This window comes from Microcaecilia unicolor, chromosome 2 (assembly GCF_901765095.1).
Source record: "Microcaecilia unicolor chromosome 2, aMicUni1.1, whole genome shotgun sequence".
NCBI lineage: Eukaryota > Metazoa > Chordata > Amphibia > Gymnophiona > Siphonopidae > Microcaecilia > Microcaecilia unicolor.
The window spans coordinates 317,770,635-317,792,177 of NC_044032.1; the positions used below are offsets into that span (position 1 = coordinate 317,770,635).

The window sequence follows — 21,543 nt, forward strand, 5'->3', positions numbered from 1 at the left end:
TAAGCGGTCACCCACACTAAAAACGTGGCGATTCCCTGGCATTTAGTGACATTATTGCTGCAAAAAAAAAAAAGACATTGGGAGATTGCTAACAGCTGCTTTAATATAAGATGAGCTCCCAACCAGAATCGATGGACTTATCTCGCTATGTTTTCTCTGGCGAGGCAATGTTGCAGCGTGCATGCAGTCAGGGGCTGGAGGCTGTTTCCCAGAGCTTATCCCCGAGGGATTTGTTCGCTTCGGGGGATGGGCCGGAGGATCAAGAGACTCTAAGAGGGGCATAATCGAAAGGCACGTCCAAGTTTTGTTGAGGACATCCTTGCAAACCGTCCCAGTGGAGGGACGGGGAAACCCGTATTATCGAAAAAAGATGGACGTCCATCTTTCATTTCAATAATACGGTCAGGGACATCCAAATCTTGAAACGACTTGGTCGTTTCTGGTTTTTGGCGATAATGGAAACCAAGGACTGGGAAAGAACAAAGGTCCATCGAGCCCAGCATCCTGTTTCCAACAGTGGCCAATCCAGGTCACAAATACCTAGCAAGATCCCCAAAATGTACAAAACATTTTATACTCTGAAATGACCAAATGCAAGCCATTTGGTCGTGGGAGGAGCCAGCATTTGTAGTGCACTGGTCCCCCTGACATGCCAGGACACCAACCGGGCACCCTAGGGAGCACTGCAGTAGACTTCATAAATTGCTCCCAGGTACATAGCTCCCTTACCTTGTGTGCTGAGCCCCCCCAAACCCCACTACCCAAAACTGTACACCACTACCATAGCCCTTACGGGTGAAGAGGGTCACCTAGATGTGGGTACAGTGGGTTTGTGGTGGGTTTTGGAGGGCCCGCTGTTTCCTCCACAAACGTAACAGGTAGGGGGGATGGGCCTGCGTCTGCCTGTCTGAAGTGCACTGCACCCACTAGAACTGCTCCAGGCTGCATACTGCTATCACGGACCTGAGTATGACATCTGAGGCTGGCATAGAGGATGGCAAAAAATATTTTTAAAGATATTTTTTGAGGGTGGGAGGGGGTTAGTGACCACTGGGGGAGTAAGGGGAGGTCATCTCCGATTTTCTCCGGTGGTCATCTGGTCATTTCAGGCACCTTTTTGTGCCTTGGTCGTAAGAAAAACACAACCAGGTAAAGTCATCCAAGTGCTCGTCAGGGACGCCCTTTTTTTTCCATTATGGGTCGAGGACATCCATGTGTTAGGCACGCCCAAGTCCTGCCTTCACTATGCCTCCGATATGCCCCCTTGAACTTTGGCCATCCCTGCGACGGAAAGCAGTTGGGGACATCCAAAATCGGCTTTCGATTATACCGATTTGGATGACCCTGTGAGAAGGACGCCCATCTTCCGATTTGTGTCGAAAGATGGGCGTCCTTCTCTTTCGAAAATGAGCCCATAAATCTCCCTGAGTTGAAAGACGTATTGCAGGAAATTTGATCAGATTTAAAAGAGATGTGGGTCAATTTAGTTACGCTGGGAGCGGATCTTTGCGGCGACATCAGGAACTGGGCAATAGATTAGAGGAGGCAGAGACCCAGCTGAAAGAGCATTCTGAAACGTTTACTGATACGGGGGAGGTCTCACTAGGTATTCTCTGGAATGGTTTGAAGGCAGTCATGTGGGGTCATTTTATTGCCTTGAGAGCTCTTGTAAGGTAGATGCGTATGTCTGAGGAAGGTAATTTAAAGAAGAGATTAGCCAGACCTGAGATACATCTTCATAATCAGGGTTTGCAAGCTACTTTATCTCTCTCAGATCAGATGCATAAAATTTGCACTGAGCTCTATGACCTTCAACTGGTAGATGTTTCTGAGCAACTTCAGAGAGCTCTGCAATCCCATTTTGAGTTTGGAAACAAAGCAAGTAGACTCTTAGCTCATAAGCTTAAACAACAGAGCACTAGGACATATGTAGCTATTCTTAGGGATAGTAGTGGAAAACTTCACTCGAAGTCCCTGTTCCGACAGTATTATGAAAATCTTTATGCATCAGATACTGATCCTTCCATAGATAATATAGCCACATACTTAGATAGTATGGATTTACCTAAACTGTCAGAAGGAGCCAGTCAAGCATTATCTCAACCCATAGTTTTGGATGAAATACACCAAGCAATTCGGGATTTGGCTCCCCATAAAGCCCCGGGATCAGATGGCTTTACTAATACATTTTATAAGACATTTGGTAAATTACTGGCTCCGATGTTCTTATGGGTGTTTAACTCTTTTGGGGAAGGGCATCCACTACCAGGGACTTGGAATCTAGCTACGATAACAGGTGAAGGGGGTGAAGGCAAAGATCTGCAGGAATGTGGGTCCTATAGGCCTATCTCACGGCTGGGAGTTGACTATAAGATCTTCACAAAAAATCTAGCTTCACGTCTTCAGCGTTACCTTCCCTTGTTGGTCCATGAAGACCAAGCGGGATTTATCCATGGACGGCAAACATTTGACAATATTTGTAGAGCCCTTCACTTGATTTATGGAGCTCAAGCTGATGAAACTCCTTTATGTTTGTTGTCCTTGGATGCAAAAAAGTGTTCGATCAGGTGAGCTGGCCTTATCGTTTTGCTGTTATAGAGAAATTTGGTATCAGGGGCCGCTTTCTGCAGTGGCTTCGGTTGATATATGCTGCTCCATGTGCGGCGGTTCGGGTCAATGGCCAGTGCTCGCATTCTTTTTCCTTGTTTAGAGGTACGCGTCAGGGCTGTGCTTTGTCCCCTTTATTATTTGCCTTGTCAGTTGAACCTGCAAACAGGTGGGAAAATGTGGGGTACAAATGTAACAAATAAATAAATAAAACCCCATAGCTATCAGGATACGGGTGCACCCAGATATTAGAGGTCCCTGTTATGGGAACATTGAATCCTGGATTTTACTTTTTGTGGACGATGTTCTGCTCACGCTGATAGACCCACTGACCTCTTTTCCAGCAGTTTTGGATTTGCTGCAAGAGTATGGAGCAGTGTCAGGTTTTAATATCAATTTCGATAAATCTGAGGCTCTGGATATCAATATAGTCAGCAGCTGACTATGCTACAATCTGGCTACCTTTTTTGGTGGGCTACAAAATCCATCCGCTATTTGGGGGTTTGCCTTCCTCGTGACCTTGATTTGGTGCATGAGACCAATTTTCCAGCCAAGATGCGGGAGCTATTTTTGGAATTAGATCGGTGGGAAGGTCTGACGGTTTAATGGATTGGGCGTATCAATGCGATTAAAATGATCATACTTCCAAAGCTATTATATCTATTCATGGCAACCTTTTTTACTTGATACACTGAAGTGTTCTTTTACATCTACTCCCCTCTCTTTGGCTACAGTTTACATTTTGGCACATGTGCTATCCAACTTTTCTTTTTACGTAAATGTTTTGCTAACTTAAATAATTTTGCAAACTGCAACATTGCGGATATGAAATAATTTCTGACAGAAATGTGTTGCAGGGGGGCGTTACCAAGATGGCGGCAGTGTGAGTGCGTTCTGCGAAACTGCTCCTTACTGCTCGAGTGAGACAGGATTCCTCAACTCCATGATGCCACATACAAAGTGTACAGGAGCTGTGAGGCTTCCACCGCCGCCCGCAGCTTCTTCTTCTCCACCACTCCAGGGCAGCATGGAGTGTTTCCTTACTCGCCCGTCTCAGAGTGGAGAGACGGGGTCGCCTGCTGCAGGGGCATCCGGTGGAGCGGAGCCCCCGCTGGGCTTAGAAACATCTTTATCCCTGCCTCCCAATTCTAAATGCCCTCCGTGTCCGGCCTCAGCGATGGTGAGGGGAGCAGGCACCCGAGAACCCATAATGGCGAACAGGGAGCCAGCAGGCGGAGGTCCCCCACCACGGGAAGGAAGCCAGGAGAGAGAGGTCCTTGCGACTAAAGGACCCGGAACAGCTCTAGAGAGGATCTGGCTAAAACTGAGTAAAATGGATTCAACTCTCCAAAACGCTTCAGAAAAGGTAAATACTTTATCTGTGAAGTTTGGGGACATGGCAAAAAATTTAGAAATGCTTAAAGAAGACTTGACAATAGAAGTAAAATATGTGAAAAAAGATATGGATCAAATGCAAGAATTTAAAGTGACGGTGATAAAAGATAATCTGGCAATGCTTAGAAAAATTGAACAGATTGATAACTTTAATAGAAGGTTAAACCTTCGTGAATTTTCCTAAAATCCCTGGCAAGACACCTATTGACTTGTTCAAAAAATATTTGCAAGAAAATTTGAAAATGCCTCAAGAACTTATTCCTCCAATAAATAAAATGTATTATCTTCCAATAAGGCCAGGTGGAAAAGAAGGAAAGAAAGAAGGTGTTAGTGCGGATGGTATAGACTTTAACAATCTGTCGGAAATTTTGGAACAATCTATTGAAATAGTTCCGGAAAGAGCCACCCTTTTGGTCTCCCTGGTGTTTGAACAGGATCTCAATGCAATATTAAAACTATACTTTAAATTTTCGAAAGTTCCTTTTTATGGAACAAAATTATGGATATTCCCGGATGTTACTAAAGTAACTCAGGAACGTAGAAAATTATTTTTGGCATTGAAACAGGATGTTCTTAAGTTAGGTGGCTCGTTTTCGTTAGTATATCCTTGCAAATGCCTAGTCAGGTTTAGTGGGATAAAGTATGTATTTTATGACTCAGAACAGCTGAAATGCTTTCTGGATATGAAACAACTTAATGTAGAATTGGATAAATGAGGATTGACGAATTGCACACATAAACCGCATTATGCTTATTTTTTTATTAATTTACCTTTATGTTTCAACTATTTTATTGACACCTCAATATGGTACAGCACAATAGTATAAACAGTATTACAGAACGTTTCTAATGTACTATACATAAATGTCCTAAAATTTAACCAGGGTCAAACTTTTATTTTTGTTTTCCCCTCCACTCTTCCCCCCTCCCAATCTTCACCCCGTCCCCAGTATGTTTCGCAGGTATGGGAGCATCGTGTTGATGTACTGGTTAGGCTGTGATATGCAACTATTCATGACCCTCTGTGTGCCTAAAGATCTTCCATCTACTCAATATCCAGTCTCCATCGAGATGGGACTTCTCATTAGCCGAGGGATATTGAATCTTGTTCTTGGTCCCTGCAGCGGTGACTTATTACCAGAGCCTTACCTCCACCATAGCATCCAACCCTCAAGACGTCCAGTCCCCTCCCGCATCTCTCCTCTGCTACTCCCTCTCCTGCCCCCCCTTCTACCTCCCCCCCCCCCCGGCAAGCAGCTAACGGATCTGTCTCACTCTCTAATTCCAGGCCTCCTCCATTCCCCACCACTTCGCTTCAACTTTATCAGGCATTGAGGAGCAAGCTACGCCCCCTTGGGCTAAGGGCTTGCAGATATGGCATCCAGATCTGGAGAAATTGTGCTCTGCGTTTGGGTGATCGCTTGGAATCTCTTGCTTCCCAAGAGGCCAATAGGTGTACTTGGTTTCGCCAGTGCCAGTAGGCCGGCTCCTCTGGAGATGTCCAGTATTGCATAATGCACTTCCGAGCAACCAAACTCAGTTTCCTGCATAGTTTTGTAGCGGGGGCACGTAGCGGGGCAAAGGCTCCTGGCTGATCCAGCAAAAACTGCCTGTCCGTCCCTTGAATCTTATTCCCCAATCGGCTTAAAAAACCTTTTACCCGCTGCCAAAATGCGCGCACCTTGGGACATTGCCATAAGGCATGATACAGTGAGCTGGGACCCCTTCCGCATTTGGAGCAAGCTGAACCGTCTGGTCCCTGCACATGAGCCAGCTGTGCTTTAGACACGTAGCCTCAGAGGACTACTCTATATCCGCATTCTCTCAGCCTTTCATCCTGTACTAGCAAACGAATGCCTTTCAGTGTAGCTGCCACATCCCAAGACGTTAGTGAGGACCCTATATCTTGTTCCCATTTGTTTTTGAGATCCCAAGACGTTAGTGAGGACCCTATATCTTGTTCCCATTTGTTTTTGAGATCTTCGTATTGTCTCTTGGGTCGACGCCGGGCCAAGGCTGCATACAGACCAGATACCGAATACCTCTCTGTCAACAGCTCCTCAAAAAAACCTCAAATTGTTTCCCCCATTCGTCCCTCCAGAGCTGCCTGGTTTAGGGATTTCATGTAGTGTGTGACCTGTGCATGTGCGAACCTATTGCCCCATGCTGCCCCCACCTTGTCCTGAAGAGCGTTAAATGTTTGCGTTTCCCCATTCTCCATTAACAAGTGTTCCAATTTCGTGATACCCAGCCCTTGCCACCCACTAAAGACCGGGTTGTCCAGCCCCGCTTTAAATACTGGGTTGCCTATAATCGGTATTTGGTCAGTGACGTGTGGATGTCCTCCCATCTGCCTCATCCGCCATTGCCACGTCTCTCTAAGAGGTTGAAGTAAAATGCTTTTTTTTAATTTGAACGGGATGAGGCGACGAGGCAAATGGAAAAGTGCCTGCACATCGTAAGGCGCAAAGAAGGGTGTGTAATATTGCGTGTCCTGAAAGAAATCCCCCAGATGTCGCATCAGGCATGCCTCGTTGTATAGGAACAAGTCCGGGAAGCCTATGCCTCCCTGCTTCCAGCTTCCTACTAACATGTCCTGTCTGAATTTTGGTTTCTTCCCTGCCCAGCAGAATCGACTAAAAAGGCGGGTCACTCGTTTCAAATCAGTCTTCGTCAAGCGGATTGGCAGTGTTTGTAAGGCATATAGCCAGCGGGAGAACAGCAACATTTGTATTAGGTGTATTCGCCCCATCAGAGACAAAGGGAGGTTCATCCAAGAGTCTAATTTGTTCCTAGTATGTTCTAGTAGGAGCTTGACACTTAGCTGATATAGATCTGAGGTATTCATTGTGAGTCGAATGCCTAAGTATTTAAAAGAGTCCTTGGTCCACTTCAATGGGAACCCAGGTCCCCAGTCACTCTGGTTCACCGCTGGCGAGGCCAGAGCTTCAGACTTGTCCAAGTTTATTCTAAAACCTGCGTAGTCTCCGTATTCACGGAATGCCTCCAGTAATGTGTCTAGCGACTCTCTCGGGTTCGTGAGGTGTACCAGGAGATCGTCTGCGAATGCTGCAGTCTTAAACATGTGGGGTCCCACTCTGACTCCCTGAATCATAGGGTTTTCCATAATCTCTCTTATAAGGGGGTCTAAGGTCCTAATAGGAAAGCTCTCCGACTCAAGCCCATTTATCCACATTGTTGCACTAGGATTAGCATATAGGACTTGAATCGCTTCGACAAACCGCCAGTAGAAACCATAGCATTCCAAGGTGGCAAAGAGGAAGTCCCAGTGGACTTTGTCGAAAGCTTTTTCCGCGTCGAAGCTAACAAGCAATGACGCTGTGTTACCCTGTGAGCTTTGTTCCAATGATGTTAGGATCTTCCTCAAATTTTTGCTCACCGCCCTACCTCCCACAAAGCCAACCTGGCTTTCATGTATCAGTCTAGGCAATAGTCTTGCCAGCCTGTTGGCCAAGATTTTCACCAGCAGCTTAGCATCATAGTTCAATAGGGAGATAGGGCGGTACGAGGTCGGCTCTAAAGGGTCCCTCCCAGGCTTTAGCAAGACTATTATGTGGGCTCTGTTCAGATCGGGGGGCATTGCCTGTTTCTCTATTAGTTGATTTAAAAATCTAGTAAGGGCTGGTATAACGCCTCCCTCCATCAATTTACAGAATTCCCCTCGAAGGCCATCTGGTCCTGGGGCCTTTAACCGTGGGCTTCGTGTTATAGCCAAACCATCTTCCGTTTTTAATTGGTTAAGGTTGTCCAGCTCCTGTGTTGTGAGTCTTGGCAGTGCTATGTTATCTGGCTAGGAAGGCCCTCTTCCTCTGGAGCGGCATATAGCCCCCTATAAAATGTCTGGAAAGTGTCACAAATTGCCTTATCTGTTGTGTGGCAATTTTTGCCGAAGTGCCAAGATGTTTCGAGTCCCACCCCGAGGACTGATTACTTTCGACATCAGTCTGCCCGTTTTATTACCATGCTTGTAAAGCATGTAGAGGTAGTAGGCCTGGGACTTATGTGCCCTCCCCTGCAGCAATACGTTCAGAGCGGTCTGAAGCTCTAGCACTTGCTGCTTGTCTCCTATCGCACGTGTGTCCCCATATCTCTTTCACGCCTGACACAGCTGTTTACTGAGACGTAATATCTCTCTGTCCCGTGCTTTCCTCACATAATGTGCATGACTTATAATTTCCCCTTTGAGAACCGCCTTAGCCGCTTCCCAGAACAAAACAGGGTCGTCTAAGTGTTCTTGGTTATGTGTGTTATATTCTGCCCAGCTAGCATGCAAGCGGCCCTTAAGCACTGGATCCGAACTTAGTTCCAGGGGGAATTGCCATCTATATTTCTGTTGGGCCATACTCCCAAGGCATCCACTCAATTTTGACCCAGGCATGATCAGATACCGCATATGGTCCAATTTCTGCCGTGGTCACCTCCCCGAACATTTGGCGCAATGTCAAATTATAGTCAATTCGCAACTGAGTCGAATGGGCCCGTGAAAGGTGAGTATAGTCTTTCTCGCCTGGGTGCAACACCCGCCAGACATCAATGAGGTCTAACAACTGGTCCATCTGCAGAAGTCCTTTGTTATTATAGTAAGAAGCTGCCCCCAGGGCTGATCTGTCCAGAAAGGGGTCCCAGGCTGCATTAAAGTCACCCCCCACTACCATGGCTGTGTGTGAGCAGGCTTTGGAAAAATCTCCGGTCGTAGCTATTTGGGGCATGTATGTTGCAGATTAGCAGTCTCTGCCGCCTGACAACCGCTTCCAGAATGACATATCGTCCTGCAGCGTCAATCAGAAGTGGTTTGATCGCTGAGGCTATACCTTTTCTAAATAGCACCGCTACTCCTCCCTTTTTTCCTTGTGCATTCGCAGCAATACAGTTCCCTACCCACCATGTGCTGAGTTTGGCGTGCTCGGTTTGGTCTAAGTGCATCTCTTGTAGGAGTGCAATATCCGTTTTCTGCCTATTTAGCTGTTGTAATATCTTAGATCTTTTTATGGGCGAGTTCACCCCGCCTACATTCCATGATATAATTCTTACTATTTTGTTATATATAATTGAATAGTTGATGTCCTCAGTAAGACTGTTTTTGTATGCCAAGAGAGCAGCCCAGCCTCTGCCCTCTCTGGCTCTTAGTTCCAACTTGTCCTCAAAAGCTTTGAATCCTAAGCCCAATCCAACTGTAGCCTGTTCCTTACCCGCAAAGCTCTTTTCATGGGAAATCGGTGTTACTAGGCCCCACACAAATCCTCGTTGACGTCCCTTACCACTTCTCCTCTTAGATCTCATCCCCTGCTTACCACTACCCGCACTCCCCACTCTCCTCCCACCTCCCCTACCCCCCCTCTAACCCCCCCTGTCCCCTATGTCCGGGCCCACTAATTGGGACCATAACTTCCTTACGTCCCTCCCTCGCTCCTCCCTCCTTTTTATAAAACAGTAAACAAATAAAACAGAAAAAACAGTAAACAGTTCCCCCAAATAGTCAGCTGGTCAAGAGTTGTAGTGTCATAGCCCCCTCATCAGGGCTTTACCTACTCCACTCTTCATCCATGTCCTCTGCGGGTGAATGTATCCAGCATCCAGGGACTCTAACTTTGTAGCTGCAGCAGTTAAACAAGGCAGTCTTTCTGTAGCCAGGTAGTCCGCCTCTTTGGTGAACTAAAACTGCTGCTGTATTAACTTAACTTAATCCCCCAACTGGGTCAGTCCAAAGAGAAAATATTGATGTCTCTCCACGCTCAAGTGTCTTCTCTCCTCTATGATCGCCAAAGCTGCCTTGTTAATTGAATTAAGCAAAAACGCTCCTTGCATCTTTCCGTACTAGGCCACCGCCTCACGACTCCACATCTCCACTCAATAAATTATAATCCTCTCGCTATTCAGCGCTCCTCGGGTGTTGTTGCCTCCAATTGCCTCAAAAAATCCTGTGCCACTTCAGCCGTTTCATAGATTTTTGAGGTGCCATTATAGGTCACTCGCAGTTTCGCGGGGTACTGCAGTGCAAATCTGATTTTTTTGTGAAACAATTGTGAGCAGCCCTCTGAGAACTTGCGGCATTTGGCTGCCACCCCTGCAGAGTAGTCCTGAAAGCAGCGGATCGCTGACCCTTCATATGTTAAGGCATTGCCGGATTGGAGCTGTTGCAGTACCTCTTGCTTCTGGGCGTAGTTCAAAAAGCGCATTATCACCACCCGAGGTTTATTTGAACCAGTTGTTTTAGCTCCCAACCTGTGCGCCCGTTCTATATGCAGGGGCCCCATGGATTCTGGGAGATGTAGTTCAGCTGCAATCCACCTAGTCAGAAAAGCCTCCAAGCCCCGTTCTCCAACACTTTCCGGCAGACCGATCATATGAATATTATTCCTCCTGGACCTGTTCTCTAGGTCTTCGATTTTGTCTTCCATCTCCTGCAGTTGCTTCTTCATGGAGGTCTGTGAGCCCTCTACCTCGGCCATTCTGTCTTCTACTTCGTCTACTCGCGTCTGGAATGCAGCACAGTCACGCGAAAGGTCAGTCAGCTGAGCCTGTACTTTCTCCAGCTTCGAGTCTATAGGGGATAATCGCCGTTCCAGCAAAGCCTCCATTATTGTTGACATTTCCGCCGTGATTTCGGCAACCCACGCTGACGTTACTGAAGGGCCGGGCGGGCTTACGGGCGGCGCCATCTTGTCTTCTCCCCCCTGCCTCGGAGCTTATCTTTAAGCGCGGTCTTCATCGCCATTTCACCGCCGAGCAGGTCGCGGATGTTTTCACCTGCCGCTGGGAGTCTTTCCGTCACTGAAGATGCAGTTTGCGGCTCAGGGGGTTCCGTTTTTCAGGTTTTGGAGGAGGTCGGAGGCCGGAGAGGTCGCGAGTTTCAACCTCTCACGGACATGACGTCACCGGAAGTCCTTGATAATTTACCTTTAAAAACTCCACTAAATTGTAACTCCCCCCTCCAGTTGAGGTCTAAGAAAGTATGTATAATTTTTTCTTCTCATTTATTTCTTTAACATTTATATTATGCTGTTTTTCTGTAACAAGTGTTATACTTGTAAGAAATTGGGAAATTTTATAAAAAAAAAGAAAAAGAAATGTGTTGCAAAACTTATGCAAACTTTAAACGCTCAGACATTTAGATTTCTTGAGCAATGGAGCTTTCAAACCTTGGACTGTGAGAATGTCTGCTGTGTATATTATTAACCCTATATGTTTCACTCTCGGTCTCACACACTCGCTCAAATATACTCTCTTGGACTCACAGACAGTCTGTGTATTGCACACATACTCTTGCACACACTCTCTCTCACAGTCACTGTGTCTCACATACACACTCGCACACACTCTCTGCCTTACACACACACTCTGTCTCACAGACACACACTCGCACATTCACTCTCTCTTTCACTAACACAGTCATTTTCACACACACTCTCTCAAGCAAACACATTCATAGGAAAACCTTGCTAGAGCCCGTTTCATTTGTCTCTGAAACGGGCCTTATTTACTAGTATTATATAAAAAAATGTTATTTGGTGAATTTGAAGCAATGGATGTACTGGTATAAAATGTGAATGAATTAAATTTTAACTTCCAGACCCTCAACCATTCTTCTAACTTTTAGAGATCCCTTCTCATTGTTTCTACTCCCTCCTTCCCTCCCTATTAGCTACCTTCATGTCATCCACAAAAAGGCAAACCTTTCCTTCCAACCCTTCAGCAATATCTCTCACAAATATATTAAACAGACTAGGTCCCAGCACCGACCCTTCAGGAACTCCACTGCTTGCCTTCCTTTCCTCCGAGCAGATTCCATTTACCGCCACCCTATCCAGTTCACCACTTTTGGTCCTAAGTTCAGCCCTCTCAGCTTATTCACGAGTCTTTGCTGAAATCCAAATAGATTACATCTAGCGCAAGTCCAATTCTTTGGTCACCAAGATTCGTTTGGCAATATTTTCTTTTGGTAAAGCCATGTTGCCTTGGGTTCTGTAACCCATTGACTTCTAGAAAGTTAACTATCCTTTCTTTCAGCAGTGACTCCATTGTTTTTCCTACCACCGATGTGAGACTTACCGGTCTGTAGTTTCCCACTTCTTCCCTTTCTCCATTTTTGTGAAGAGGGACCATATCCGCTTGTCTCCAATCTTGCGGAGCCTCTCCTGTCTCTAAAGATCTATTAAATAAATCTTTAAGAGGTCCCACCAGGACCTCTCTGAGCTTCCTCAGTATCCTGGGATGTATCCCATCCAGCCCTATAGCTTTGGCCACCTTCAGATTCTCCAGCTGTTTATAAACTCTTTCTTCCGTAAATGGTGCAGTATTCACTCCATTCCCAGATATTCCCTCGGCAGCCAACTGCGGTCCTTCACCAGGATTTTCCTCTGTGAACATCGAAGAGAAATAATTGTTTAGCACCCTCATCCACACTCTTATCACCTCTCGCTTAGCCTATTGCAATTTGCTTCTCACAGGTCTCCCACTGAGCCATCTCTCTCCTCTTCAATCTGTTCAAAATTCTGCTGCATGACTAATATTCTCGCCAGTGTCGTTATGCTCATATTAGCCCTCTCTCCTCAAGTCACTTCACTGGCTTCCTATCCATTTCTGCATACAGTTCAAACTCCTCTTATTGACCTATAAGTGCATTCACTCTGCAGCTCCTCAGTACTTTTCCACTCTCATCTCTCCCTACATTCCTCCCCGGGAACTCCGTTCACTGGGTAAATCTCTCTTATCTGCACCCTTCTCCTCCACTGCTAACTCCAGACTCAGTTCCTTTTATCTTGCTGCACCATATGCCTGGAATAGACTTCCTGAGCAGGTACGTCAAGCTCCATCTCTGGCCGTCTTCAAATCTAAGCTAAAAGCCCACCTTTTTGATGCTGCTTTTAACTCCTAACCCTTATTCACTTGTTCAGAACCCTTATTTTATTATCCTCACTTTAATTCCCTTATCTCTTGTTTGTCCTGTTTGTCTGTCCTAATTAGACTATCGAGCAGGGACTGCATCTTCATGTTCAAGTGTACAGCGCTCTGTACGTCTAGTAGAAATGATAAGTAGTAGTAGTAGTAGTAGTAGTAGTAGTAGTACTTTATCCTCTTCACTCTCCACATAGGCATTCTCATTATCTTTCAGTCTCGCAATTCCATTCCTATCTTTTCTCCTTTCTCCAATATATCTGAAAAAGGTCTTGTCACCTCTCTTTACATCATTAGCCATTTTTTCTTCTGCTTGCGCTTTTGCTAGCCATATTTCCCTCTTTGCTTCTTTGAGTTTAATCTGATAAGCTTTTTCGTGATCCTCTCATTGTGTTCTTTTGTATTTCTTGAACAAATCCTCTTTTGCTCTTATTTTTCCAGCTACTTGTTTGGAGAACCATATAGGCTTTCTATTACTCTTGTTTTTGTTTACTTTCCTCGCGTAAAGATCAGTTATATTTATAGCAGCCTTTAGCTCTGACCACTGATTTTCCACTTCTCCTACACCTTCCCGTGCCAACAGCTCCTTCTTCAGGTATTCCCCCATTTTATCAAAATCAGTACATCTGAAATCCAGTACCTTGAGTTATTTGCGTCTGCACTTTGTCTTTGCTCTTATATCAAACAATATCGTGTGATGATCACTATTACATAGGTGGGCACCCACCTGGATATTGGAAACACTTCCTCCATTTGTGAGCACTAGATCCAGCATCGACCCTTCCCTCGTGGGTTCCGTCACTATTTGTCTGAGCAAGGCACTTTGACAGGCATCCACAATCTCCCTACTTCTTTCTGATTCTGCAGACAGGACGTTCCAATCCACACCAGACAAGTTGAAATCGCCCAACAGTAGCACCTCCCCTTTCATACCAATCTTTTGAATATCTTCTATCAGATCCTCGTCTAGCTTCTCTGTTTGTGGAGGTCTGTACAGAATTCATCTTCTCTTTCCAGGACAATCCATAAAGCTTCTTCCTTTCCCCAGGTTCCCCGCATTTCAGCCGCTCTGATATTGTGTCACTCCTCCACCTCTTCGGCCCTCTCTATCCTTCCTAAAAAGATTACAGCCTGGTATAGTCACATCCCATTCATGGGAATCATTGAACCACGTCTCTGTAATATCCATGTTTTCTTCAAACATCAGGGCTTGCAAGTCTTGAACCTTTTTACTTAGACTATGAGCATTTGTGCTCATTGCTTTCCATGTGCTTAGTGAATTTAGCTGTTTTTCTATATTTAGGTGACTTTTCCCTCTGCCATTATGTTTATTCTGGGGGTGACTTTCTGAATTCCCTTGTTTCCTTTTGTCACCCCGCCTTCTAGTTTAAATGTTTAGAAACATACTGTCTGAATTTCTCCCAAAGGATCCTTTTTCCCGTCATTACAGTACAGCCTGTTATTTTTCTATGCTCCTATGTATCTACAACCTTCTTCTTTACACCAAGACTCAAGACACTTATAGAAATCCACTGTTTTGCGTAGTCTTTCCTCTCCCTTCCCCCACGTGGGAATTACTTCAGAAAAAGCCACAGTCCGAACCAAAGATTTCAGTCATTTCCCAAGCTTCTGTAATGCTCTCTGTGCTGTAAACTTGCTATTGTTGGCCAGGTCATTTATCCCCAGGAGAATTACAACATCAGTACATAAGTACATAAGCACTGCCATACTGGGAAAAGACCAAGGGTCCATCAAGCCCAGCATCCTGTCTCCGACAGCGGCCAATCCAGGCTTCAAGAACCCGGCAACCCCCCCCCCCCCCCCAAAAAAAAAAAATGTTTAATAATGTTCAATGGACTTTTCCCTCAGGAATCTGTCCAAACCCCCTTTAAATTCCGTAAGGCCAGCTGCTGTCACTACATTCTCTGGCAACGAGTTCCAGAGTCTAACTACACGCTGAGTAAAGAAAAACTTTCTCCTATTTGTTTTAAATCTACCATATTCTAGCTTCATATTGTGTCCCCTTGGTTTTTTGTATTTGAAGCCTTGCTCTCTTCTCGGATCAGTTTCAGAACATCTGGTAGCTGAAGATCCTGGAAGGCATTTCACTAGGTTGGAACCCTTGAACTGTGTTCCTAAGTTAATGCCTTTGATAATGGAGTCTCTGATCAGTAAGAATTTTCTGCTTTTCACTAATCTGTCATTGTTTGGGGGATGTTTCTTGGGTTGTGCTACTTTCATTGACTCTGGTTTCACTACAGTATTTCTTTTTTCAGCATCACAATGATGTAATGCAGCAAAAGAATTTGACAGGGGCAAAGGTTGGGAGGGTGAGTGCTTCTGTGTCACAGATCTTAGTCTACCAGAGCCTACTGTGGCCCATCTATTCCTCTGTTGTTTCATTCTCTGTGGTAGTGGTGGTAAATTGGATGGGAATTGAGTAATCCTGCATGCTTTTTTAGTTGTAGCTAATTCCTTCTTGAGTTTGCTGATCTCACCTTTCAAAGCTGATATTTGGAGACAGACAGGACAAGCTCTAAGGTTCCAGACAGTATGCCTTAGAATTAAAGAACTACATGTATTGCACTAAATGAAGGTCATATTGATGTGATTCACAAGTGTGAAAAGGTGAACTATGATAGGGGATAACAAGGAGGAGGATTGACCAATTATGGTGTAATGAAGATACTCATCCCTTGATTGCCCTATATAAGGGGAGTACCTTGATTGCTCTATATAAAGGGAGTTTACCTAGGGGTGGGTGGGACTACAGAGTCAGACCCTCTGCAAGTGAAAAGACAGTTGCTTTTTAAAAAAATAGAAGCAGGTAATCAGGAAGATATTAAGACACAGGTAACATCGGTTTACAATCAAACCAAGTCTGAAAATGCCCAGTGTACCTCAGAGAGCTCACAAGGTAAACTTAAGTTCTGTTTTTTCTTTTACCACACAGCTGTATAAAAATTACCCCTCCTCCAGAGGTATGCAGTCTATGAGTCACCAGATACTATCCAGCTTATAATCGAACGAGAAAAACGCCCAAGTTCCGACCTAAATCGGGAGATGGGCGTTTATCTCACAAAAACGATTAAAGCGGTATAATCGAAAGCCGATTTTGGACGTTTTCAACTGCACTCCATCGCGGATGCGGACAAAGTTGATGGGGGCGTGTCAGAGGTGTGGCGAAGGCGGAACTGGGGCGTGGTTATCTGCCGAACAGAGATGGGCGCATTTCACAGATAATGGGACAAAAGTATGCGTTTTTAGCTAGAATTTAGGGCACTTTTCCTGGACCCTGTTTTTTCACGAATAAGGCCCCAAAAAGTGCCCTAAATGACCAGATGACCACTGGAGGGAATCGGGGATGACCTCCCCTGACTCCCCCAGTGGTCATAAACCCCCCTCCCACCACAAAAATGATGTTTCACAACTTTTATTTTGACCCTCAAATGTCATACCCACCTCCCTGGCAGCAGTATGCAGGTCCCTGGAGCAGTTGTTAGGGGGTGCAGTGGACTTCAGGCAGGTGGACCCAGGCCCATCCCCCCCCTACCTGTTACAATTGTGCTGCTTAATGCTTAGTCGTCCAACCCCCCCCCCGAACCCACTGTACCCACATGTAGGTGCCCCCCTTCACTCCTTAGGGCTATAGTAATGGTGTAGACTTGTGGGCAGTGGGTTTTGAGGGGGATTTGGGGGGCTCTACACACAAGGGAAGGGTGCTATGCACCTGGGAGCTCTTTGACCTTTTGTTCTGTTTTTGTAAAAGTGCCCCCTAGGGTGCCTGGTTGGTGTCCTGGCATGTTAGGGGGACCAGTGCACTACGACTCCTGGCCCCTCCCACGAACAAATGCCTTGGATTTATTCGTTTTTGAGCTGGGCGATTTCATTGTCCATTATCGCTGAAAAGCAAAAACGCCCAGCTCACAACTTGGCGAATAAAACATGGACGTCTAATTGTTTCGAAAATACGCTTGGGTCCGCCCCTTCATGGACCCGTTCTCGGAGATAAACGCCCATGGAGATAGGCGTTTCTGTTCGATTATGCCCCTCTATGTAACCAAACTGACTGAATTAAGTCTGTGGCACTGAAGATTCAAAACAATTCTAATAAACACACCTTCAAGACAGACACCAGAGTCACCAAATTTTATGTAACCAAATTGATTGGATTAAGTCACTTGGGCACAGGGATGAGTTGTTTGTTCTCAATTTTTTAAGGATTCCTTATTTTGATTTTTTGTTGATTGCAATTGTGGGACCTTTATCCCATTTTTGGATTTAGAAACATTAGCACGTAGAAATTAATACAAAAAAAATGGAAAAAGGCCATTTTTACGGCTGTCGTATAAATGGCCTTAGCGTATAGGAAAAACCTGCACAAGGGTGTGCTACTACTACTACTACTATTTAGCATTTCTATAGCGCTACAAGCTAAGGCCACTTTTCAATCTGCCATGATCAACTAGATATTTTTATTATTTACAGTATATCAAATAAAATAAAAACATAAATTTGAGTGGGTGCCTTTTCTGGAGTAATTTTCAAAGCAAAAGCAGTTCATGCTTTCACTTTAAAAATTCTGATCAGTCTGTAGTGTGAACAGTAATAAAATTACATTTGGGAATTGCTGTACCAACTTTGTACAAGCAAACAAGTTCTAAATTCAGTAAGTTGGAATTGGAGTCTTTTTCTAACCTGTTGCCCTTCAGGAATGCTTCTCCTCCAGTCACACCTGTGTCTCCAGTAAGCATCTTGAAAGTTGTTGTTTTGCCAGCACCGTTAACTCCCAAAAGTCCGAAGCACTGAAAATATCAAGTGTAACCCCTCAGTTAAATAAGAGAGCCCGACTAAAGAAATGACAAACCTTCTCCTAAATATACTTAGGAGGTCTTTTACAAAGATGCGCTAGCATTTTTAATGCATACTAAATGCTAGAGACGCCCACAAATTTATAACATGTGCACTAAAAACGCTAGCATGCCATTGTAACAGAACCCCTTAGTGCATTTAGTGAGAGAATTCACCAAGCAGAACATGCCTCTGAGAGTTGATAGTGCTGTCCGATTCGGCCAAAATTTTTTGACTCGATTCAATTCACTCATATCAATCGATCTTTTTTATTCGATTCAATTTGATACAGTCCTTTAAGAATACTATCAATAAATAGAAAATAAAATTCATTTTTCTACCTTTGTTGTCTGATCTTTTAATTTTTGTAATTATGTCTCTGGTTTCCACTTTCCTCTGTCTTCTCTTAACTCTTGCCAGGGTCTCCTGGTCTATTTAATATTTCTTCTGTGTCCATGTCCATCATTCAATTCTCCTCTGTGTCCCTGCCCCTATCTTCCTACCATGTTGAACATCGCCCCGCTCTGTATCTTTATTCTTGCCCTGTCCAGCACACAATTCTGTGTCTCTATCCACCCCCCTCCCCATATCCAGCATTGCATATCTATGTTCCTGTCCCTCCTCATGTTCAGCTTCTCCCCTTATTTCTCCTTTCCTCCTGTCCCTGATCCCCTCTTGTCGTTCCTCCCCCAGGACCAGCATCTGCCTTCTTTCTCTCATGTCCTCCCCTGTGCCTAGCCATCCATGAGACTATATGGACTTATATGACATACACAGCCCTACATATATGGCACTATCCAGCATTTAGAACCTGATTATGATGTGCATATTCAGACATTCTCTCTCTAAAGACTCTAAGACATTGCCCCCTAGTTCTAGTATTTTTGGAAAGCGTAAACAGGTGCTTCACATCTACCCATTCCACTCTACTCATTATTTTATAGACCTCTATCATATCTCCCCTCAGCCGCCTTTTCTCCAAGCTGATGAGCCCTAACCGCTTTAGCCTTTCCTCATAGGGAAGTCGTCCCATCCCCTTTATCATTTTCGTAGCCCTTCTCTGCTCCTTTTTTAAAACGAATGGGAGAAAGTTTTTCTTCACTCAACGTGTAATTAAACTCTGGCATTCATTGCCAGAGAATGTGGTAAAGGTGGTTAGCTTAGCGGAGCTTAAAAAATGTTTGGATGGCTTACTTAAGAAAAAGTCCATAGATCATTAAATGGACGGGGAAAATCTACTATTTCTGGGATAAGCTTTGTACTTTTTTGGGGATCTTGCCAGGTATTTGTGACCTAGATTGGCCACTGTTGGAAACAGGATGCCGGGGTTGATGGACCTTTGCTCTTTCCCAGTATGGCAATTCTTATGTACTTAAGACCCTATTTTTATAATATCTGGGTGTATAGTTATTTTCTTTTACTACTTTTGCACAGTGGGCTTAGATCTAAGGATAAGGGGTGATACAGTTACTTCTGTCACTTCCTTAACCAACGTTAGTCTGGTTGGGACCCATAACACCCCAATAAGAGTGTTGTTTGTTTTGTGTCCACAATCCCCTCCCATCCAGCCCTCCTTATCTCCCCTTCTATCCAGCGTCTGCCCTCCTTCTCTCACCTCCTTCATCCACGGTCTGCTCTCCTTCTCTCTTGCCCTCTCCTCCCCCTTCCATTCAGTGTCTGCCCTCCTTCTCTTCCCCTTCTATCCAGCGCCTGCCCTCCTTCTCTTTCCTCCTTCATCCATGGTCTGTTCTCCTTCTCTTTCCTTCAATCCAGTGTCTGCCCCTTACCATCCAGGCTCAGCTCCCCTCCACCTTCCATCCAGCATCTGCTCTCCTTCTCCCCTCCTTCCATTCATCTGCCTCCCTTCTTTCCCCCTTCCATCCAGTGTGTTTCTTCTTTCTATTCCCCCTACTCTCCCTCATTCCATCCATGGTCTGCCTTCCTTCTCTGTCCTTTTCCATCCAGCCTTTGCCCTCTCTCCACCTCCAGCCACCCTTCCATCTCTGTAACCCCCAATCCAGTTCTCCCTCCTACCCTGACACCCCTGCTGCTGCTGCTACTCTAGAGCAGCAACAGTGGCAAAAGAAGCTAAACTCACCATGTGGTCTAGACTGTCCGTTGGCGTGATTGCCAGTCCTGTCCCCTTTATGTCACTTCCTGTTCCAGGGCAGAGCTGGCAGCCTGCGCCAATAGGGAGAACCAGCCCCATAGCGAGTCTTTGCCGTATTTTGGGTAACAGCAGGAGGGAGGTGGGGAAGTCCCAAATCGGGACTCCCGATTTTTGCTAAAACAAATCGATAATCCATTCGTCCAAAATGAACTGGTGAATCGATTTGAATTGTGAACTGGACAGCAGTTACATATAGGTAACATTATAGTTAACTATATAAATTGTTCAGTTTCAAAATTTTGAATCAGTGATGGCATAATATTTGGCTTGACATTTAGGAGTCGTTTTATTAAGGTGCACCAACACATTTAGCATGCTCTAAATGCCGCAAACCCATTGTATACCTGTAGGGTGCATGGCATTTAACTCACCTTAATTCATTAATGCGCACTAAAAACATGCCTTTTCACCAAGCTTTCAATACTACATGAATTATGCTGTTCAGCACGCATTCGATACTACTTGATTTTTAAGCAGGAATTGGTGCACTCAGTTTCACTGTTTCCCCTTAACCTTCTACTGCTTTTCTCTCTCTTTTGCTATTTTCTCCCTCTTTATTGCTTTGGATGATTCTGGTCTCTCTGGAATGTATGTAAGATCCTTTCCTGTCTTTTTATTGTAGTTTGTTTCCTACTTTATAATTGTATTTTAGTATTATAAAACCGCCTAGATCTGGAAGTTAGCCTAGGCAGTATAGCAAGTCTTAATAAACTAATCTGTTAGTGCATCTTAGTAAAACAACCCCTGAAATATGGTGCAGATGAATGTAATAAATATATCAAATATTGTGAAAGAGTAGGAAATGTTATCAAAATTACTTTACAAACATTTAATCATTTTTCATAGCAAGACAAATACCAATATCCAAATGACTCTTGAGGTGTATATATGTAAAATAGAAGAATCACTATTAGATTTTCAGGGACACATAAAAGCTCTAGGAAAGACCACAAAGACAATGATCCACATGCACAGCTAAGCATAACAAACAAAACAGCATGTTCTAGAGCAGCACAAATCTGTTTTCTGCCAGCCAATACTGCAGCTGACACACCAGGTAACAGGTTGCATGATGTCTTTCAACACTGTCATGTGTACATGAAAACACAGCCAGTGATCCCTTCCTCCAGAAAATAGCAATAGTGTGCTTTAATTTTTAACCCTCTTTTCAAGAAAACTTGACATTCACTGTGAAGAAAGTAACAATGATCTGCTGTACACATACTTAAGTGGAATTCTAAGGGCACATGTCAGAAGCCTATACTAGGGAACTTAGGCACTTGGGCATTTTCGATATGATGTCCAAATCTGATTTGGGATGTTTTGTGAAAAATGTCCAAAAATTGAGTGACAGAGCAATTTTCAAACCAGAAAAATGTTAATTTTGTTTTGAAAATCATTTTCCAGATGTTTTTGCTCTCAGTGCATCTTTAGGTACCATTTTGGGAAAAAAAAAGTCCTAGGGAAAAATGCACAAAAACAAGCCATTGGGTTGTCTGAGAGCTAGCATTTTTTGTAGACTGGCCAAACAGACATTCCAGCAGAGCAGTGGGGCACTCTAGGGGCACTATAGTGCACTTCACATAAAAGGTCCCAGGTACATC

General features: G+C 44.6%; 1 protein-coding gene across 1 annotated transcript in view; it reads right to left on the reverse strand.

The window, feature by feature from the left end:
- The window catches only part of ABCA1 (ATP binding cassette subfamily A member 1), a 706,841-nt gene that overhangs the window by 72,287 nt on the left and 613,011 nt on the right, over positions 1–21,543 (reverse strand). Inside the window, 1 exon segment of the mRNA XM_030194329.1 lies at positions 17,617–17,723. Coding sequence (XP_030050189.1) covers positions 17,617–17,723 — 107 coding nt within the window.